The sequence below is a fragment of the Myotis brandtii genome, unplaced genomic scaffold, assembly GCF_000412655.1.
Source record: "Myotis brandtii unplaced genomic scaffold, ASM41265v1 scaffold154, whole genome shotgun sequence".
Classification (NCBI taxonomy): domain Eukaryota; kingdom Metazoa; phylum Chordata; class Mammalia; order Chiroptera; family Vespertilionidae; genus Myotis; species Myotis brandtii.
In genome coordinates, this window is record NW_005355584.1 from 1,318,483 (window position 1) to 1,342,434 (window position 23,952).

Here is a 23,952-nt window from a genome sequence, read left to right on the forward strand (position 1 = left end):
CTATCTATCTATCTATCTATCTATCTATCTATCTATCTATCATCTATCTATCTATCTATCTATCTATCTGTATTAGTGCTCTTTTTCCTTCTCTTTTGTCAGACATTTTAATATTTAGCATAGTTAAGAATTGGTATAAAATAATTGTTATTACAAAACTGAACTCATAATCATTGTTTCCCTGTCTATATAAGAAATTCAGACCATTCAGATGGCTATATTATTTTAAATGCAGTGCTCATAAACCATTTTAAGAAATAATCTTTTGTTCCTTAGAATATTTGTAAATCACAAATATACCAGATGAATAAGCCTCCCCCTCTTTCCTATTAGAGCCCAACCTTCTTCGTCAGAGCAGCTCCCTGGCTTAAGCTCAGCTACATCCGCCTAGTCTTCCTACCTTGCACAGGCTTGAATTTAGGTTTTGTTATAGCATCGCATCTCTAGTGACACACTTTCCCACAGCACAACTGTAGGCATAGATCAGCTCCTCGGGATAGTTTGACTTCTGCTTAAATGATTTCATTTCATGAGGAGAAATACCGAATGTTTGCATGAAGTTGGGAATGTGGAAAAAGAAAGACACACTAATAAATATTATAATTCCGTACTTGAATAAGATTTACAGAAATTTTGATTTATTGCATTGGTATTTTAATCTTGTTAGCTTTTTCTCATGTCTTTGTGTGCCTTCCTGTTAAATCCTTTCAGAGTAAATATTACAACTTGTATAATATTTTATTTGTAAAAAATATAGTGTTATATAGTAATTTGGGGATGAAGAAGGAAGAGTAGGCCCAAGTGACTGGCGACTTGAGTTGGAGATGAAGTGAGTCCAGAAGCACAGAGACAGATACAAGGGACAAGGCCTGAACTCTGACGATTTGTTACATAAAAATCTCGATGGGCTTAATTAATGAAAGAGAAGTGGATTTCTACGTCATATTTTTTTTTAATCTAGTGAAGGTAACCTAAAAGTTCAGGTTAGTACTGTCCACTTAGGATTTTCTAATCCCTGAGTCTCACAAATCGGGAGATACAGACTTTGTTTAGAGTGAACTTAAATGTGATTTTTCATGTGACGACTTATTTTGCATTTGTAAAATTGATTTATTGGCTTACATTTAATAATGGAATTATTGAGACATTTATTTGTATAAGCTTAGCAAAGTTATTTGAGCTGACATTTTTCTGGATTTGTCTCTTCTGGATTTGTCCTTCCTGTCTATTTATGATATCCTTCAAGCCAGTCTCATTTTGTAGTTTGGCTAGTAATATGTACCCCCATGCATCCTCTAAAAGACCGGTCCTCTTCCCAGCACTGCTATTTGCAGAGTGACCTAGGAAGTAGAAAGGTAGGGCAACCTTTCTCCCTGCTTTATCCCAGTTTTTTTTTTTTTTGTTTGTTTGTTTGTTTTTTTTTTTTTTAGGATTAAGTCCCTAATGCTTTTATTCATTTTTAAATTCTTTAAAATCTTTTTTTTATTGATTTCAGAGAGGAAAGGAGGTGAGACAGATAGAATCATCAATGAGGAGAATCATTGATTGACTGCCTCCTACACATCCCAACAGGGGATCGAGCCCACAACCCGGGCATGTGCCCCTGATTGGGAATAAAACTGTGACCTCTTGGTTCATAGGTCAATGCTTAACTACTGAGCTGTGCAGGCTGGGCAGTAACTGATGCTTTTAAACTGTGAATCGTGACTTATGTATTAGTCAGTAGTATCATTATGTTTTGCTATTATTATACCTTATTGTGTTTTCATGCCATTTTGATTTCAAAGTCAGTAATATCAGTGACAGGAGACATATTTTACAAGCAACTATATTGGCATTCTATATTGAAAATTGTTTTGTATTTACATAGAAATACATAGAAAGGATTAGGTAGTTGGTTAATGGGCATAAGCATGTAGTTGCACCCTCAACTAACTAGCAAAATGTAAGTAACCCTCTTTTAGCAAATGCCAATGCCTGAGTAGGTAGCCAGTTTTCTGAGGTCCTAGGGAAAGTGTCCTCAGATTGAGATGGAACCAACCTTAAGAGTCTTAACAGTTGTGAGCTTTGGGCTTTGATCCCCCCAGAAATATTGCAGTTCTTAGAGGAATGGAGAAGCAGTATTTGTTTCATTGCAATTGTTTAAAATTAGACCAATAGTATTTGAATTGTAAAGCAGAATGGGAAGTTGGATAATTAGTGTTTGAATTTATTCACATTCTTTGTAGTAGAATACTGAAATCTAGCATTTGCTATTTATATTTGGAATATTTTCTGATAGGTGGAGCAAGAGATTAGAATTCTAGAAAGAAATGCATTGACTTGCCTCTTCCCACATGATTTCTGCCTTGCCCAGAATTCTTAAAAATTTACCTACTTTTGGCACCAGTCAAAAACTATTCATAAGTCTTCTCTGTGCATCTGCCTTTTCCTTAAAAAAAGTACTGGGGCCCATATAGCACCGAAGGACATTTGGGTGGTTAGAAGTATAGTAGCAATTAGGTGGAAAGATTAAACAAACGCAGAGCCCAGTGATTGGCCAGAATAGAACAGCATTGTGAAATGCATGTGCTTGTTATCACTTGCCAACAGCTAGCTGGGGTACCTAGCCCACCATGTCATGTATAATTTGGTTTCCTCTCTTCCCACATGGAAACTAGAAGCCAAAGCTGAAAATTACGTGAAACCTGAGGTTACTTACCCCCCCCCCCCAAAAAAAAGGCATTTTGAAAGCAAAGTGGATAACTGGATAACTGGTAGCTAGAAGTGTCCTGGCTTCCCTCCCCTGACCCCTTTTAAAGTACTAGTTACTTACCATTTCCTATACATTTTGGCCCTGAATACCAAAGATGTATCAGGATTTTCTGTTGAACTTCCAAGAACAGATTGTGTTCTGCTGATTCCGATCATCTTTCTGAATGGCAGAAACGTCCCTTCTGTGTTTGTCATCCATAAAGCTGTTAAAAACTGTATCAGCATCTGAGAGTCCAGAGGACGATTCAGTTGCCAGGTCAGCATTGGTAGCTGATATGCAGGTGAGTGGGCGAGATGAACACAAATGTGGCCCTGCTACACTCAGAATAACAAAAATCAATGGAAATCTGAACAATAGATATGACGCAACAGAAGAATACATGGATCAATGAATCCTCATATGCGTGTTAAAAACCTGCTTTGTGCATGACACTAGGGAAAAAACTGTCAGGAAAAAGATGAATAAAACATTTCCTCTGACCTCAAGAAACTTACAGTTTGGAGGGGAAAAAGAATCGATTCCATAAAAGCTAAACAAATGTGAGGTGGAAAATGTCAGAGCTGTAACACTGTGAGATAAAGAATCACCACTCCGGACTTGAGACTCCATGTGAAAGAATGGTGGTATAAGCAGGGGTGAGAGAGAGCAGGATTTGGAGCAGCCAAGAAAACATTATGCAAAGTCTGTTTATGTTTTATTTAGTTATATCTTCAGCATCTAGTGCTATACTTTGAAATCAGAGAATTTATGTCTCTGGCCGGCAACAACAAGCCCAAAGTCCCTATGCCCAAAATAGCCAATGAATTGCTGCATAATATTATTAGAAGTAAGGTCAGATAGATGTGAAGGTTGGGGGTTGGTGGTGATAAAATTAATGAGGATAATTTTCAGCATTTTTAACAATTTAAATCCAGAAGTATATTTGTATTTATGTTTAAGGATACCAGAAAAATAACATTTACCTATAGGCTTTTTTGCTAGTATGTTCTCAGTTAAAGGTGATAAAATAGTATGAGATGTTACATTATGTAGTGTGACTAGTATGAACACATGGGGGGTTTTGAATAATTCAGTGTGTATGTTTAAGTAGCTTGTATACATGCATATATTTGTACATATTGTTTTGATCTAAATTATTTGTGAATATCTGATTATTCTGAGAAACTTAGTGATCCAGGAAAATACAGAAAAATAGTAGTTCATTTGAAAAGGAAAATATGAACTGTAATAAATTTCAAAATGCTGCTGAACTTAATGTAATTATCACTAAAAATGGGGGAAGTATATGTTCAAGTATCGTGAAAGTAAAAAGAAAAATTTTTGTTAAAATAGTGTAGTTAATATCGAGAGTTAGTTTTCAAAACTGGTTAAGTAGGAAATTCCCAACTTGTATGGGAAATTGTTTCATCTTTATTGGATTGCTGTAGAATGAGAACTCTACTCTGAGCAAACATCTTCTGAGATAGCTTTTAGGAAGACTCCAGGTGAAATGAGTTTATTGAAGGTTACATTTCTCTTGATTGGTCCCCTGCAGTATTTTCCACATTTAAAATTCTTATTGAAAAGTCTTATTAGTAGAAGAATACAAAATCCATACTCTTTTTGGTGTGAGACTTTGGGAGCTATACATAAGGATGAAAGATTAGGGAGCAAATGTTTGTTTATGTTGTACTCAACTGTAAGCATTCTTTAATTGTAGTCAACAGAAAGTGGCCATAGGTAAGTGGAGAAAAATGAGTTCATTGAAATAATTGGGGATAACTCACAGAATGAAAAGAAAAAATGGATAGTCAGTCTTCAGATATGAGGAAAGTAAGGTTTGTCTATAATTATGAACAGTAAGAATGAGCATTCAGTCTTTGTGGATGTGGCCATGAGATGTGTGCCAACTTTTTTCTTATCCAGTGACCTTCTGTTTAAGGCTCACATATCTTGCAAAGTTTCTTGGCCTCTCCTAGTGAAAGTGTCCATCTCTTACTCAGGAAGTCTGGGCATCTTGGTTTTGAGTGCCATTAAGGTTGCATAACATTGGGAAAGTTTCAATCCCCAAAGGAAAACTGAGTTGCCATTATCAGAAGAGGCGGGTGACAATGTGAACAGAGACATCGCCAAGCACTGAACTCAGTAATTTATGCTGAAGGAATTTATTTCTCATTAAATTCCTCTAAGGCAAGGATTTCCATTCCTTTGTTATAAATAAACATGCTCCTTATCACACAGTTAGAATATGTGGTTCCAGGATTTTAGCAAGTACTGTATTAAAACTTGAGCACTCCTTATAGCAACACCGGGACACATGCACAAATTTTTTTGAGATGTTAAGGATTCAACTCAAATGATTGAGCTATATCTATTGTTCAGATTTGTCCATGTTTATTCCATGGGCTTTTGTCATTTTGTGTTCATTTCTCCCACTCACCTGAACATTCTACTCTCCATGTTTATTCCATGGGCTTTTGTCATTTTGAGAGTAGCAAGGACACATTTGTGTTCATTTCTCCCACTCACCTGAACATTCTACTTGAGAACCTTGACATGCATATCAACAGCCTGGCAGGCGATAAGAATGCTTCTTGTGAATATGAATAAAGAGCATTTAAATTGATCTCCGTAGTGTATTTAAAAGCAGCAATGAAAATAACAGGCATTTGTTTTGTGGCAGATGTGCAGAACCCTGAGGCTATACAGATATGTAAGTTGTGGTCCCAACCCTCTTGTTATCTAGCTGTTCAAGAGATCTTACACAAAAACTTATTTAAAACCCAATGTTAAATCTGGAAATGAGAAATTATTTTGCAAAACGTTCTCATTTTGCAGATAAGGAAACAGAGAAAACAAATGGTGACTGGAGAGCCCAGGTTAGTACTGTAGGTCAGTGGGCAGGGTCCTGGCTATTGAATTTCTAGTGTCCAGTTCATGGTGGTTTAGCAAGGATCACTTAGGGCAGTGGTTCTCAACCTTCCTAATGCCACGACCCTTTAACACAGTTCCTCATGTTGTGGCGACCCCCAACCATAAAATTATTTTCGTTGCTACTTCATAACTGTAATTTTGCTACTGTTATGAATCGTAATGTAAATATCTGATATGCAGGATGTATTTTCATTGTTACAAATTGAACATAATTAAAGCATAGTGATTAATCACAAAAACAATATGTAATTTATATATGTGTTTTCCGATGGTCTTAGGCGACCCCTGTGAAAGGGTCATTCCACCCCCAAAGGGGTCGTGACCCACAGGTTGGCGATCCACAGGTTGAGAACTGCTGATGCAGGGGTATCCACATATCATACAGACTGATCTTATGCACGATTTGGGAATTGTTTTTGGTTTCATTTTTTAGTTTAAATAAATTGAATAAAAGAATTTATTTGAAAAATGAAAGTAGCAGGATCTAAGGAACAGGGATATCTAACTGTGATCTCCCCGTTGTTCAGTACCTTAAGCACTGAAGAATTTTAGGAAGTTTGCATTCCTTATTACAAACCAGGGAGGGCCAATTTTGAATTATATTTATTTGTTGTGTTTTTGAAACAGAATGGCTTACTGGCAACTTTAGAGACTTTGATAGGATTAAAAATTGTTCTGTTTTTTTTTCTTACCAATATGTGATAGGTATGTCCTTGATTTCCCTATACAAAGTGCTCTAATTTCTGGTTTGATCCTGGGAAATTACAGTTATAAAAATATGCAGTGACTATGTGGCAATGTAGAACACTTTCGAAGGTCAGACACTTACAGAGATTTTGGAGATCTCTATTTCAGCTCCCTTACTTTCCTGATTAATGAATTTGAGCCCGGAGTGAGGGACTGGTAGTTCCCACAGGGAGTCACGTCACACTGGCACCAATATCCCAGGGTCTTTTGACTTCTAATCCTGTGGTTTCTTATTCACATCGCATCACACTTATTTTTGATGATATTTTTCAAAATTAACAATGGTGTGGTTTAACAGCAAATTGATAGTTTGAGAAGGGGGATGAGTTGGGGATAAAGAAATCTCTGTAAAGTAAGCCTTACTGGGTTGGCAAAAATTAAAAGATGTTAGCTTTTAGGATTGAATCTTTCTGCTTTCTGATCCATTTTCACCAAATGTTGTATGGCAGCCTTCATTTTCATCACAACTTAATCAACCACATTCTGCACCACTTGCTCATCTCCACAGGCAGAGCTCCAAACCCTTGTGGACTGAGGATCTCTGACTTGAGACAGGAGTGCAGTCTTGTGAGATGGCATTTAAGTCTCAGATGCCCAGGCTCCAAGGGCGCTGGAAGTTGGGGGTTGAGTAGGAGAAGAGGCTAAGACAACCCTTCGGAGCCCACCACACTTGTGGGGTCTTGGAGAGGCCCCAAGTACAAGAGAGGCATGATTTGTGACGTGCTTGGAAGGGCTTGCTGCTTTAACACTGGGTGATTGTCCTCAAGGAAGTGTAGGACTAAAATAATTGCCAGGAGTAGCTAGGTGAGGAAAGGCACAGAAATGAAGATACATAGGATGTTTTTATTCATCAAGTAATACATCAGTTTGACTAGCCTAGGATTTTAGATAGGAGAGCAGTGGAAAAAACACAAAGAATACGGATCATAGAATTGTAGGTGGCAGGGACTACAAGCTCCTTTTTAGGTTCTGAGGTGTGTACTGGAAAGATGGCTCCGACAGACACGCTTCTGAATCTTGGCTCCTTCCGCCACCAACTGTGAGACTTTGGAGTCCAGGCCTGAAATACAGCAATAATGATGCCTGCTTGCCTTAGTTAGAAATTGTGCTTGGCTAGTAGCAACAGAGCTTAACACTAATGACTTACTAATGAGATGTCTGGAGCTCTGCACTCAAGGACTGATAATTTGGCAGTATAATGTCATCAAGGGCCTTGGCTTCTTACACCAGGCACTCATCACCTCATATTTACCAGATGGCTTTTGGACATGTTCCCTTTGTGTTCATGTCCCAGGTGAGATAGAGGAGAGGGGGCAGAAATCATGTGCCAGCTGAATTAGCAACTTGCTCCTGTCTTTTAAGGAGATAGTCCATGATGCTCAACGCAACAACTTTCTTTTGTATCTTATTTGCTAAAACTTAGATACTATAAGGACACCCAACCTACAAGGGAGACCAGCAAATTTTGATTTTCAGGCAGGCACATGGCTGCCTCCAACAAAAGCAGGGTTCTGTTAATAAGAGTTAAGGGCAAATGGATGACACGTCTCTGTCATACATGACCTTGCATAGTTGTTTGAGGATTAGGAACCAAAAGTAAACTGCGTTTCAAACACTCAGCACTTTCTGAAGATGAGAAAGTTTAGAAGGAGGGACAGTTTCAGGGAAAGGTTGATGAACCTGCTTTTAGATATTTAGCTTGGGTTGAAGATGTCTGCAGTAATTTACGGAATCTCAGGAAAAGGATTGAAGCTGGATACCAAGGTTTCGATCTGTCTGCACAGTAAACAGATAGGCCAAAGCTTTAAGTGCTGTTGCTGCAAAAAAAATGGAAGCGGTCTCTTGAATTGGTCACTGTAGCATAGGGTGAAGCAGGCCAAGTGTTTGAGGCTGTGATTTTCAGAAACTAGTGATGATAAGTTTGGTTCACGATTAGAGAAACTCCATTCCCTTTTCCTGTTCAGCCTCTCATTGACTCAGGCAACTGCATTTCTCCATTCCTAGGCCAGTGGGCCCAGAACAGCAGAGGGTGGTCCCCCAAATTTCTTCAGGGCCTGTCTTCTCTTTGGCTCAGTTACACACACACACACACACACACACACACCCACCCACCCATTCTAATTCAGAGACATTTCTCACCTCTCTAAAAGGTGCCCACATTTTTTTGGTTAAGAAATGGTCTTTCTCAGGTTAACTTTATACATTAACTAATGCCTCATACATAAACGCTAGCCTTTTGCATATGCAGAGGGTTGGTAGGAAACAGGAGCCCCTGTAATACTGGGTGATCCCAAGTTGTTGTGATGAAGACATAATCATCACCGCAACTGTTCCGGGCAGTTTGTACTCCTTGTTCTTGCTGAAGTCTCCCCTCTCTTCTCAAGCCAATACCTCATTCTCTCCCCACATCTGCCCCGACTTCCTTCATAAGACTCCAGGATAGCAATGTGTTGGTTTCCTACTGTTTATTGTAATTTGTTATATTTAAAAAAATATTTATAAATTTAGTTTCCTGAGATAGACTGTCACATGCAGGTGCTTACCAGTAATTGTTGATAGCATGAATAACGAAAGGGAGATATAAGGATGTCAGAATAATTAGCAAGTTACCAGATATGTATATATGAGGCTGTGCTATTTAGGGAGGCCTATGTGAGAATTACAGCTATTAACTGACACACAGCTGTAAGTGGGTGCTACATAGTTTATGATATAGAAATGGTTACTATTAGGATGATAGAGACTTTGGTGTCCATTCTTCTTCAAAATATATAGAGCTGTAGGTGATAACTGGTTCTCCAAAAGATTAGGGATATTTCTATGAGGTGAATAGAAGTTGAAGACATTTAACATTAAATGAATTCTCAAATGTTTTTTATTCTAATCCTGGAAACTTTAAGGCAGTCGATAATAGAGGCAAATGATTTGGTCATTGACTTTAGCTCTGCGGGAAATTAAACGAATAAGGATCTCTCTCTCTGCCCACCACCTCCCTCCACAGCAATTTTGCATTCTGATAAAGATCTATACGCTTGTGATGCTACTAACAGCTTCTCAATATCTGCCTGTTATGTATCCAGTTCTCTCTTACCAACTTACGTAGCACGGGCCTTCATTATTATCACTCTGGTGCATATGCCCCTCTCCTTCTGACCCCTCTCTCCTTCCATTGTCCACAACTGGTTAAATCCAACCTTCTGCTTTTATGCACATTCGAATACATGCATTAGAACAGAGCAAGACAGGCAAACAGAAAGACTGTTTTCACATTATGCCCACAAATCCCAATATACTTCCGTGTGTGTGTGTGTGTGTGTGTGTGTGTGTGTGTGTGTGTGTCTATTCTAAAAAAGTACTTCTCTCCCCTCCTCAAACCACCTTCTTCTCTTTTCTCATATGCCATTGAGAATATAGAAGCCCTAAAAAAATAACTTCAGATTATCAACACCAAAATACCTATTCCAACACAAGGACAATAATATTTGTTGTTGTATGGTTAATTATCTTTCCTAATATTTTCTGCCTCCTCTATTCTTTTTATGTGTCTTGCATTTTGTAGTACAGTAGACTTGAAGTAGATGATTCTATTTAATAATAGTTGATTTAATAATATAAATGTAAAATATTGGCTTAGTCTAAGTTGCGTGTGTGTTTATTTACTTTTTATTTAACTAGGAAGTTTTTAAATGAGAGCTCTTAATTCATCCAACTAGAAAGACTTTGAGTAGAATCTAGAGTGAGCACAGAGTGAACTTTATGTATGGAACAAAAAATTAGATCCAATAAGAATGATTCCCCACTAATGTTTGGATAGTATATTTTGTGAAAAGCTTCTACACACCAAAATATTCATGCAATTTGAGGGGTTCTCCTTTGAAATATATCTATGGTACCCTGGTCAAGACCCCTGGATGAGAGATACACATTCAAAAAAGTGTTAAGATCAGGCTGGTATTTTTGACACAAGAGACGTTACTAAGTATATATGAATGGGCAAATGTCTACGTATGTTTCATTGTAAAGAGACCTATAACTATGACCAGGGCTGCTAAATTGATTGTAAATGGTTTTTAGGAGCCAACATCATAATGATAATAAAGACTTATTTGAAGTTTATAATGGCATATTCAAAACATCTGTGAAGATAACTGTACAGAGGTGTTTATTTTGTACTAAAAGAAAAGCAAGGAAATTAGATAAGAACCAAGTGTAACATCAGTGAAGTTTAAACTAAGCATGCATTTATTGTTATTAATATGACAGATCGTGGAGTTACCAGGACTCGGTGATTGGTTATGCACTTAATGAAATACATTTAGTAAATTATAAACATAAATGTTGAAGTTTTTTTGTTTGTTTTGCTTTGTTTTTTATTCAATTAGGTATTCAATTGACAGAAACACAGACTTGGAGAGATACTTCAACATTGATGCCAACAGTGGAGTGATTACAACGGCCAAATCTTTGGATCGGGAGACAAATGCTGTTCATAATATCACAGTCCTGGCAATGGAGAGCCGTAAGTTGAAAGGTTTAAAACTGAATTAGGATGGAGGACAATGGGATGACATGAAGTCATAATTTGCACTCCAATTATATTAGGTGCTTATTTCATTGAACAAAAGATTGTAAATTCTTAATTTTAAGCTGTGAAATATATTTTATATTCATTAGTTTAATGCTAATACTTATAAAGTTGATGACTATCAAATAGTGGGCCTGAATCATCCTCACAGAGCGTCTTGTCTTGTGGTCATATTTCGTGTGCTGCATTTATGCTGATGTGGAGTTGGTCAAGTAGCTTACAAAATGAGTAAATTGATTTCTCTACCTAAGATGCCAGATTTGCATATTGTGATAATAAACTCATTTTAGCCCTAATATGAAAAGCATTAAAAGAACAGTGCATAATCATAATGCATTGTTTTATGTACATATAGAATATATATTTATCTTCATAATAATTATGAGCTCTAGCATCAAAGAATAGTAAAATACATGGTTCATAGAATATACTTTCAACAGTACTTACCGGGGCTAAAAAATACACAGGTATACTATCTATATTTCTCAATTATGAGCTCTAGCATCAAAGAATAATAAAATACTAGGTTCATACAACATACTTTCAACAGTACTTACCAGGGGCTAAAAAATACACAGGTATACTATCTATATTTCTAACAGGTATCTATCTATCATAGTTATATGATATTGGATCAGAGTTTCTGTAGCTCCCTTTAAAGTCTATAATGTTATGATTCCAGATTTATTTGAGGCCTGACCTTTTTCTTTATACATTCAGTTATATGATATTCTGTAGCTCCCTTTAAAGTCTATAATGGTATGATTCCAGATTTATTTGAGGCCTGACCTTTTTCTTATTAGAATTGTACTTATTTTTTACAACAGTTATATCTTTATTTAAGTAAAGTCCTTTGTAGATTTCAAAATAGTCCTATATCTAGTACCGCCTTGGTCCCAACCACAGCTCTGCTATTAGTCCCATGCCAGAGATTAAAAAGGGTTAGGGTTGATATGTGAATAATTAGAGTTGATTTCAACTATTTTTAATGGGAGTTTTATGAGTAAAAGGAAACACTAAAAAGTTTGAGTAAAAACCCTTTTACTGAGTGAAAGGCAGTGGAATAACAGTTCTACCCAGAGTAAGTGACAAAAGCTTTTCCTCTTGATTAGAGAATCCGTCTCAAGTAGGACGAGGCTACGTGACCATCGCGATCCTGGACATCAATGACAACGCCCCCGAGTTCGCCATGGACTATGAGACCACCGTGTGCGAGAATGCCCAGCCGGGGCAGGTGAGAGGCTTCTGAGCACCATGCTTCTGGTTTCTCATTTCCTTCAAAGGAGCCAGCGGTGGTTGCCTTTGAAATCCTGCCAGCTGTAAGATAAAATATAATCAGCATGTTTCAGCACAACGAATGCTTTGATGTGTAGCATAAACTAATATTAAAGGAACTTTCAAATCGTGGTTTCATTGGGATGATGAAAATTCCTCAGGAAGAAAAGTAAACATTGTGAAAGTCATGGCTAATGGTTAAGGGCTTAACCTCCTTTAACAAACGGAGGAATAGAGCCTATTAAGCTTGATTGGGCCGTTTCCCACCTTACACAGGAGGGCTCAGTGCCTTGAAGTTCTGAGAATTAAGTGTAGTTTCATCCCAGTGTGGTTTGTTCCACTCATCCATGTTGTCCAGGGTTGTGCAATCTTTCCGGGATGGAATAACTAGTTGGCTCATTTCTGAGGTTCACGAAGGTTTGTTCAAATCTAAGCTCTGAAAAGGACATGATTGTTTTTCAGAGCCCTTTTAGACTGGGTTCACGTTGGTACATCTGCCCCCAGCTCCCACCTCATTGAGGAAGTCAGTGCTTATTCTATGGTGCAAAACTGCTCTGTCCTGCACACTGTGCCCTCATGCTTCCCTCCTCGCCCTAGGTTATCCAGAAAATCAGTGCAGTGGACAGAGATGAGCCGTCCAACGGACACCAGTTTTATTTCAGCCTAACCACTGATGCAACGAACAACCACAACTTCTCCCTGAAAGATAACAAAGGTAAGGTTTGTCACTGTGACGGTGGAGGCAGCAGGTACAAACTCTAAGCGAGTGCTTTGGCTCACTCAGGAATGCTGATTATGGACTTTTTTTTTCCCCAGCAAGGACATTAATTAAAGGGCAATAAGCCCCTGAGGTAATTTTTATCTATGGATTTACTGTCATGAAGAAGCTGCTACTTAAATAATTTTAGGCCTAAATCCAAATAGGGGGAAGCCAGATCCATCTCTCTCTGTCATTTTCTTCTAGACATTTGCTTCCTTATTTGTTTACCAAGCTCCTTAAATGATCTAATCGGTTGAGGGCTGGCTAAATGCCTTAATTAGGACTGTCCTGCACAGGTATGACTTGAGACATCAGGAAAATACTAATTGCACTTGACATATTTCAACCTAAATCAGTTTTGACTTAGAATAACTAAAGTTAATATTGAAATTATTTTATTTTAACCTAAAATAAGTGATCTGTGCAAAGATTAAAAAGAACAAAAGAATTCTCTGTCATCCCAAATCCCATTCTTTTGCTCAAAAGTAGTAACTCTTATCACTTTCCTAAATGTCATTATAGAAACATTTTTGCAAACACCTACAAATAAATTCTGGTTTTGCTTAAATGTATATAATTGTGGACATAAAGACAGTATAAATTATAATAACTTTAAGCATGAGAACCTGCTATCGTGTAAATTCAAATTTTTATATTCATGTGTGTTTTCATTCAAGGTATTTATTTTAGCAGAGGAAGAGCATTTGTACCTAATATCAATATAAAGAAAAGTATTCCCCAACAATATAGAAAATGTAATTATTTCAGATTGAATGTGTGAACCAGGTTTCAGGAAAAAAAAATGTAGAAATAGATTTACTAGTCAAATCCTGGCTTAACTAAAAAGACCTGCTCTCAGAAGGTGGACATTATAAGTGCTTTTACCTAAAGCCACTATCTTCTTCAGTGCAAAAAACCCTTTGGTTTGAAAAATTCACTGTGAAATAATAATTTATTCTGATTCCCTTCTCTGCTCAAGAACATTGTCATATCCCCTGAGTAACAGAAAAGACAGAACATTATCCATGTGAGGAATCCCAGACTCTCTGATCTAATCATAGTTGGTGGGGACAGTGCTCAGCACTTCCATTCATCCAGCACAAGGCAGAGAGTCTGTGACCTTCCCAAGAAGTGTGTGAGGCTTTCCCGCGTGTGTCACCCCCCGCCCCCCAGGACCACCGTGAATGGAGGCAACATGAGCACTAAAGTGTCTGGATTTTCAGGACACAATTGAAAGATTTCCCCAGGTCAAGTCCAGAGCTCCCTCCCCTGGACCTGGAAAGAGAACATGAAGGGATAAACATGTTAGTTCTTACATCAGCTTCCATCTTAGGAAGCACATAACACACATGATGAGTTTTATGACCTCTTTCTGGAACACAGGGTTCTCATCTTACATATTGGGCATTTCAGTATGAGCTCCTCAATTCATTGTGTGTTTGAGCGTGTTATTTGACATCAGGCACGTTAGGTTACTAATGAACAACTTTGTGTATCAAGTACTATAACATCTGAATGATTGGGAGGACAAGACATAGACCTGTGTGTGCACGCACATGTGTTGTTAACTGTATACAAACATTGTCAAGGCAATATTCTTCAACAACTCCATATATAGTTTTTTAATGAACACCTCTCAAATTTATCGTTTTAAAATAAGATTTGTGTACATAAAAAGCTACCAGGTTGCCCTGGCCGGCTTGGTTCAGTGGATAGAGCGTCAGCCTGTGGACTGAGGGGTCCCGGGTTTGATTCCAGCTAAGGGCACATGCCTCTGTTGTGGGCTCCATCCCCAGTGGGGGGTGTGCAGAAGGCAGCCGATCAATGATTCTCTCTCATCATTGATATTTCTATCTCTCTCTCCTTCTCCCTTCCTCTCTGAAATCATCTATCTCTCCCTTCTCCCTTCCTCTCTGAAATCAATAAATATATTAAGAAATAAATAAATAAATAAATAAATAAATAAATAAATAAATAAAAGCTACCAGGTAAAACCTGAAAATTAAAGTTTTATTCCTGCCATATCTGTAATTGCATGTTATACACTTTATGCAGTCTCATGTGAGCTTGCTGTTTAGAATATTGTTTATTCTTTCATGGTAACTCTGGATAAGCATCTTTTTGACAGCTTGGAAATGAACAATATATTAAAGCACTGGATGAAACTATGGTCCTGGTTTTCCTTCTTTTCCTTTATTAATTGCTGTCAATTTAAAGAACCACATAAATTCTTAGTTACTTAAGACAAGTTAACTGCATAAATTGCTAGCAGTTAAACAAATCTACTTCAGGTATAGAAATCAGTTTTGTAATACCGCGTTATTGATCACTGTTAAACGTTTCATAATTACTATAATTGTTTAGATGAAATAAAACATTGAGTATAAATTAAACACAAATGACCTATTTTATCACTAACAAAATGTTTATATATATATGGGTTTTGGTATACCAATATGAATGTTAAAAACTATAAGATAATTCCTTTTTTGAATAGTTATGCACACACTCAATTCAAATGAAACTAGAGTAGCTTATTTCACTTGTTTCTGTAACGGGTTTGGAATTTGCTGAGGAATGTATTTGAAATTTCATTTATGCTATCTGATGATGCTCCTAACATACTTAACCTGTTAATTTTTATCATCCTGTAAGTGTATGGTCTGAAATTTAAGATAATTAAAAAGATATATGTAATTCTTACAAAGTTGCAGGTTAGAAATAATAAGCTTTTTTATATTCAATTTTACTTTACAACTGCATCTTTGATTTTAATTGTCTAGCATGACAGATATATTAATACTAGAGGCCCGGTGAATGAAATTCGTGCACTCCGGGGCGGGGTGGGGAGGTAAGGTCCCTCAGCATGGATTGCGAGAGGATGCAGGCCAGGCCGAGGGACCCCACAGGTGCAGGATCGGGGCCTGGGAGGGACGGCACCAGGGTGTGTCCAGCCCATCTCGCTCAGTCCCGACCTGCTGGACCTCAGCAGCAAGCTATCCTACCGGTTGGAGCGTCTGCCCCCTGGTGGTCAGTGCACGTCATAGCGAGCCATTGAGCGGCCTTAGCATATCATTAGCATATTACACTTTGATTGGTTGAATGGCCGACCAGATGACCAGACACCTAACATATTAGGCTTTTATTATATAGGATGATTCTCTGTCCAAAGAAACTAAATAGAGTGACTTGAGTAAGATGAAAGTTGGCAGGACTGATTCCATCAGAAATCACATGTTAATAGCTCTGCTGTCTTCCTCCCAGACAACACGGCCTCCATTCTCACCAGGAGGAATGGCTTTCGGAGGCAGGAGCAGTCTGTGTATTATCTGCCCATCTTCATCATGGACAGCGGGTCGCCTTCACTCAGCAGCACCAACACCCTCACCATTCGAGTCTGTGACTGTGATGCAGATGGAATAGCCCAGACCTGCAACGCTGAAGCCTACGTCCTACCTGCCGGCCTCAGCACCGGAGCCCTGATCGCAATCCTCGCCTGTGTCCTGACGTTACTGGGTAGGTGCTGTTTCCAGTGCTTGTGCTGTAAGAGCAGTCACAGCCACATCACAACTCTTTTCTATCCCTCTATCCCTCTTAAGTATATTTTTCAAGAACATATGCAAATATTCTATTTGATGGTATTTTGCTCACTGAGCAACCCATGATCACTAGTTACACTTTCCAGTGGTATATTTAAAAATGTAACTCAGAAAAAAATGTCAGGTCTCTTTTTTAAAACAGCAGTGAAGATACATGGCTTATGTTTAATGTTGAATTTTTCAAGGTCGGTCACCTGTTTGCCTTAGAATATTCTGCAGAGGAGATATATTCGAGATAATTTTTCTATGTTGTTTTGATAATGTGCTTATATTAGAAATTATGCTTTCTATCCTAGCTCTTTTCAGAAAAGATTTAAGGTGGATTTTATAATTATTTACCAATTTTAAAAGCCTGCAATTTCATCAGTGCAAAAGTGATAATTCCTCAAGAAGAACTAACATATTTAATGGTACTTTTCCATGGTTACTGTGTGGTGAAATTAGATTTATAACTCATATTAGAATTGCCATTTTTATAAGGGATTATGCAGCATCCTTTTAAAAATTGGGAGACATCCAATGTGGGCATGGGGTAATGGGTTTATTCCTCAGCTACATTCCCCTTCACAGTGTTTAACTTCCTACAGCAAGGACAACAGGCATTTCATATTTCATCTGAGACTACCATGTGTTTTCTTGGGATTTAATATAATTTTTAAATCCAGTTATAACATAGTGTTGTAGAAACAGAACTTAGCAATGGGAGTCATCATTGTGTAATGTTTTAAAAAATATGTTTGGACTTAGGTATACCTAGCTTTTATTACTGCCTCCAACATGCACTATTTCTTCACCAGGGGAACGTTGATTCTCCCAAGGCTGGCTTCTTAATCTAAAAGGGACAGGTATTAGAACTAGACTCATAGGGTTGTGAAAATTAAATGAGGTAATTTGTGCGCCTTCCATAGAGCGAACATTTCATAAATTTTAAACGTTACCGATGAAGCAAGTTCTCAACCTATTAAGCAACCTAAACCTTACTTACTAATATACTGTAAGTATGTCATTACAGATGGAAGTTGTTATCTTCAGTAACTTCAGTTAGCCAAATAAATCTAAAAGGGAATTAACTATGTTCTCATATAGCTTCATGCAGGTGGCAGAAATTAGAAATGGCAAGTAATTCCCAATTACGGCCTGATTAGAATGTGAGGGACTAGAATAAATTTTGAAAAAGATGGAACCATTGAAAACTATTTTGAATGTTCTACCAGTTTCCAATACATAATAGTAAAGATGTAAATTGCATATTTATTTTGTAATAGTTGAATAACCTAGAAGAGAAGATATTTAAGATATTCTGAGCTCAGAATAAGGGTCAAGGAAGAAAGGTGGGATAGATGGTGTGTGAATGACTCTCTTTGAACTTGACCAGTTCATCACAGAAAATTTAGATGATACTGCACTTCAAAGGAATAAGAAAAAAATGTAACCCCCAGAATTTAATCATACCCAACAGGTAATTAACTTTTGAGTTTTTTAAGGCTGTCTATCTAATGATAGCTTCATTTTTTTAGAAAATATTTTCACCAGTGACTTAGGGGTTCTTTGCAATTTAGGTTGCTTGATGAGTTTAATTAGTTAATAATCATTACCTACTGGTTACAGGAAGTGAAATAGAGTTTTAGATTTCAATCTTGCATATGACCGTCATAATATTAGCATAATATTCTCGGGATTTGGCGAAAATACAGTTCAGTATGACTCTTCTTTTTGTTAAATTTGAACTTTTCTTCTTAAATAGACACCAGGTGAGGAATGCTTCTTCCATTTCTAAGGGTCAGGAGTTTATGTCCCATAAATCAAAACAAATACTGTTTGGAACCAGAAGCTTCTGCCTACAGCTTCCGTTTTCCTGTAAGGACTCTCTGCCCAGTAATCAGTCTGTAAAAACATTAACATTTCAGTTCAGAAGTGGGTCTCTTTATGCCTTTTTTCCTGTCTTTAGAAGCAGACACAATCAGGACTTTTTTTCTACTCTTTTGGTTCTGTCTCCTCTATTATAAACTCTGGGTTTTCACGATAGGTGTTGAAGCTAATGGGACAGTACTCAGAGGGAGTGCACAGCCTGATTTGGAACTTGACTTCTAGGGCACAAATGACTCATTTTTTAAAACACCTCAACAAGTGGTGTGAATCTTATTTCTAGCCACTACATATCAGGGTTTCTAACTCAAACCTTTTCAGGCTTCTGAACAAATATTGCTAGAAAAGAGCAAAGTGAAGAGGTGGGAATGGGGAAGAACTTGAGGATCAGGTTAATTTAAAGGTGAAACGGGGGAAGCATCTGGGCTTTAGATGCCTGCTTCCCGGCATGCCCAGTGTGTGTTCCAGGGATGTGACAAATTAAAGCTACTTGTGACGTGACAGAAGGAGATGCTCTGACGTTTCCAGCATGTCAGTACTGGAAGGCATCCCAGAAATCCATTCCAGCTCAAGCCCCTGCACTTCGCACTGGGGGAGATGATTTCCAGGAGTTCATATAAAAGTTAGTGGCATTAAGGCATAAGATTCTAGGTCTCCTTATGCTCAGTCACTGCTGTTTGATTTAAGGGCAAAGGGCATACACACTGCAAATATAAAAACTGTTGTTTACATGTAGTTCTTCTGTCTCAAGATTTGAAGTCCAGGGTATCTGAAGCTGGACTTGTGAGTCCTCACATATCTGTATTCTACTTTGTGGGTTAACTCTTTTCTTCTTTCTCTCTCATCCTCTTGCTCTTACCCTCTTTCTCTAATTTACCCACCCCTGAGTTATTAAATGAAAGAGATGATCCCCAAATTTGAAGACAGGCTTCCTTTATTTATACCAAATACAACTTAAATGGGAGACATTGTTATGTTCAAGGTTCATAGGAAGGCATCACTCAGATGCCTCAGTTGATTTTCATGTATTAAAACTTCACCAATGTTTGAATGCTGTTTGAGTTAGGGCAAAATACATAATTTCATTTATAATAATTGTTGGTTATTTTTCAACCAGGCTGAAAGCCCTTTAAGAAAAACCAAATTATATGAACAACTGATACATTAAATTATTACTTAAGTAGATTTTAAGAAATACTCAGAAATAAAGAATTTTCTGTTGTTTTGTTTTAAAATATGGTTTCAATATTAAACAATGTACATTTATTCAGAGAACATGACAGTTAGATTCTTTGTTAATCTGCATGAAGCTTTGTGCTGTTCACTAAAACTATCACTGAATTTATTATATTAAGTTTTGTTTAGTCTTTATTTGGACCTATAGGTCCAAGTAACTGAAACTGAAGTTCTATAACTTTCCCTCCTACTTTTGGCTCTTCATACACAGCTGTGATGAGTTAGACTGGCCCAGCGTCAGGTTCAATAAGGCATTTGTGGGACCACTGTTTACTGCGTGGAATTCAAGCTCTGCCAGGATGGCGTTTAGCTGTCTTCCCTGTTACTGTGACCCTCTTGATTTTGTTCAACAGGAATAAAAAACCCTGGTTATGTGAGTGATAGTATATAATGTACCTAACTGGAAAATATATTCCATTGCTGAGAAAAAGTGATAACACTGGTAAAGATTGTGCCCATCGTGATGTATAACCATAGCACCTATTTGTCACAGCAGTCCCACTGATCATGAAGGGCAGACCACAGTGGCTAATTTATGGCAACAGAAGTTGTGCTCATTTTTCAAGCAAGTGAGAGCACAGTACAAAATGAATTACATTTAAGGAGCTTGTACTAAGTGCTCGACATTAACCAGGTGCTTTATAAGTATTATCTAATTCTAATAGCGCAATTCCTGGACAGATATTAGTGTTATTATGATGCCCTGTTTTTATATGAGAAAACTATAAATTAGAGGTTATGTGCACAAAGATACAGAGTGTCGGAGCCAGGATAAACACAGATGAGACTGCCTTTTGATGTCCTTTCTGAGGTACATTTCCCTGTGGGTTTTCTGATGAGACACCGTGTGCCTCTGGGACATGCCTGTAAGTGTGTGGGTATGTGGTCCAGGTACTGACAAATTAGAGGCAACAATATGTTTGATCTGTTTCACATAGTAGCTTTACCACTCCTTTGGTTAACTCTGAGTGTCTAATTTAAAGCATCCTCCAGTTCCTTCCAGCTGTGAGAGAACATGTTGAGAATGGTGTGTGTTACATTTGAGATTATACGTCAGTACAGCTGACGTGTACCAGTTGTCTTTGTGCACAAAATGGCCATTTGCTTCAGTCAGTTTTTAACTTGAGATCCACAGAAAAATCTTTCCAATTTTTACATATAACGAAGGGGAGTTTTGCAATACTTGTTTCAGTTTTAATAATTAAACTTTTCCCTGTCATGAAGCATGGAAAGCAGGATTTGCAAACCTCTGATTAGGCTCTTTCATGGAAGATCTAGATAGATGTGGTCTTTGGTCTGCTGACATTAGAAATCTTAGTAGAATTGTCAAATACTGAACCATTTTTCTGTATTCCTACCTCTTTCCCTAATTTAGTTCCTACTTATGTTTGTGTGTTTTTTTTTAGTGGACGCAGCTTTACTTCCTCCTCTGTTCCATCCCCCATAGCCAATTGGTCCTCAGGCACTGCTAACTTAACTTGTTCATTCTTGAACCTGCTCCTTTCTCCCCCTTGATGCTGTGCCCGATTTGATCCAGGCTCTGTTTTTCCCCTCCTGCATTATGGCAGTTTCCCCAGTCTCTATCATCCCAATCCCTCAGTACCACAGAGGAAGCTCTTTCTGTGTCTGGGACGATGCTCCAGCCAACTGAGCCTGCCACAGAGCAAGCTCTTTGAAAGAAAATGAGTGTGGCCCAGTTCAGCTTAAAGTAAGATTCCCATGGCTTCCCAAGACTGAAATCACTGGCATTCTGTGACCTAGCTGTTCCCTCCCAGCTCAACCTTATCTATCTTCTTTCAGAGTGTACTTGACCCAGACTACATGGGTTGATCTTTCTTAGATTCAGCCTGCTTTGTCTTGCTCCTTCTGCCTGAATCTCCCTCACCACTACTAGCAAGTGGTAACTCCATTTTCTATTCAATACTCACTTCCTTTGCTTCTGAGTCCAGGTTGAGTGTGGTACCTATGGGCCTCATGACAGTCCAGGAGCATCTTTCGTCTATCTCCCGCAGTGGACTCCTGATTTTGGAGGTAGGGCAAGAGCATTATTAAAGTATAATTGACATTCAATATTATACTGGTTTCAGGTGTACCACATAGTGATTCAATATGTATATTCCTGAGAAGGTGATAACCATAATAATTCTAATAACCATCTGTCACCATATAAGTTATTACTACAATCTTGACTATTTTCCCTGTGCTGTACATTACATTCCCATGACGTATGTTTTTATAACTGAAAGTTTGTACCTCTTACTCCCTTTCTTTTTCATCCATCCTCTCACCCATTGCTGTACGTCAACCATCAGTGTGTTGTTTTCTGTATCTATGAGTCTGTTTCTATTTTATTTATTCCTCTAAGTCCATCCATGTTGTCGCAAATGGCAAGATATTTTTATGGGTAATATTCCCGTGTGTGTGTGTATGTATACATATAACATTTTCTTTATCCACTCATCTATCAGGAGATACCCAGGTTGCTGCAATGACTATAGGATGCATATAGCTCTTCAAATTACTGATTTTGTATTCTTCAGGTAACTACTCCAAATGGAATTTTGGGATCATATGGTAGTTCCATAGTGACTGCACCAGTTTATATTCTTACCCCCAGTGCATGAGGGTTCCCTTTTCTTCACAATCTCACCAACACATATTTGCTGATTTATTAATAGGCAGTCTGACAGATATGAGGTGTTACCTATTGTGATTTACATTTCTCTGTTTATTAGTGATGTTGAACATTTAATACTAGAGGCCCGGTGCACAAAAATTCATGCACTGGGTGGGCGGGGAGCCCTCAAGGGATGTCCTACTGATGGCTTAGGCCAGGGGTGGGCAAACTTTTTGACTCGAGGGCCACAATGGGTTCTTAAACTGGACCGGAGGGCCGGAACAAAAGCATGGATGGAGTGTTTGTGTGAACTAATATAAATTCAAAGTAAACATCATTACATAAAAGGGTACGGTCTTTTTTCTTTTTTAGTTTTATTCATTTCAAACGGGCCGGATCCGGCCCATGGGCTGTAGTTTGCCCACAGCTGGCTTAGGCCCACTTCTCCCAGGGAGCGGGCCTAAGCCGTAGTCTGGCTTCCCTCTGCAGGAGGCGACCAGCCAATCGGGAAGGCACCGCCCCCATCACCCCCTCACTGCTGCTGCCTCTGGCCTCCCTCTGCAGTAGGCTATCAGGGGAAGGTGACACCCCCATCATGCTTCTGCTGCTGCCAGCCACGAGGTTGCCTGAGCCTCGGGCTGGCCCTGGGCAGCGGTAGCCACCATCCACTCCCCCAATGCACCTCCTGGTCAAGTCCCCGCATGCCCGCTGCGCACGCAGCCTCCTAGTGATTGCGTCAAGGCGTGACAACCACATAGGCTTTTATTAGAATAGCTGTCTGCTCGTCATCTGTATGTCTTCTTTGGAGAATGTTCAGGTCCTCTGCCTGTTTAATTGGATTTTTTTATGTTAAGTTGTATGAGTGCTTTATATATTTTGGATATTAACACCTCTTGGCTATAGATTAACTTACCATATATGTGTGGGCTAATTTATGGGCCTTGTATTCTTTTTCATTGATCTATGTCAGTTTGAAATCAGGGAATGTGTTACCTCTGCTTTGTACTTTTTTTTCAAGATTGCTTTGGTTACTCCAAGTTTTTTGTGGTTCTACATAAGTTTTAGGGTTATTTGTTCTAGTTGGTATTTTGATAGAGATTTCATTGAATCTGTAGCTTGCTTTAGGTAGTATGGACATTTTAACAATATTAATTTTTCAGTCCATGAACATGGTATATCCTTTCATTTATTTGTGTTGACATCAGTATTTTTCAGCAGTTTTCAGAATACAGATCTTTTGCCTCCTTGGTTAAGTTTATTCTTAGTCATTTTATTTTTGATGCAATTTTAAATGGGATTGTTTTTTTAATTTCTCTTTCTGATATTTCATTATTAGTGTACAGAAATGCCACTAATTTCTGTATATTAATTTTGTATCCTGCAAGCTTACTGAATTTGTGTCATAATAGTTTTTATAGTGGAGTCTTTAGGGTTTTCTGTAATATGTCATCTGTAAATTATGATAACTTTACCCGTTCCTTTCCAATTAGGATGCCTTTTATTTCTTTTTGGATTGATGTACTAGTAGCTAGAACTTTTAGTACTAGGTTGAATAAAATGGTGATAGTTGGCAACCTTATCTTATTCCTAATCTCAAGG

At 38.1% G+C, this 23,952-nt stretch overlaps 1 protein-coding gene across 5 annotated transcripts in view; it reads left to right on the forward strand.

The window, feature by feature from the left end:
- Nucleotides 1-23,952, forward strand: part of CDH7 (cadherin 7, type 2) — a 122,124-nt gene that overhangs the window by 82,392 nt on the left and 15,780 nt on the right. For all 5 annotated transcript variants that reach the window (XM_005861552.2, XM_005861551.2, XM_005861550.2 and 2 more), the window contains 4 exons: nucleotides 10,798-10,934; nucleotides 12,113-12,234; nucleotides 12,873-12,990; nucleotides 16,300-16,551. In XM_005861552.2, coding sequence (XP_005861614.1) covers nucleotides 10,798-10,934; nucleotides 12,113-12,234; nucleotides 12,873-12,990; nucleotides 16,300-16,551 — 629 coding nt within the window. The remainder of the gene's footprint in view (nucleotides 1-10,797; nucleotides 10,935-12,112; nucleotides 12,235-12,872; nucleotides 12,991-16,299; nucleotides 16,552-23,952) is intronic.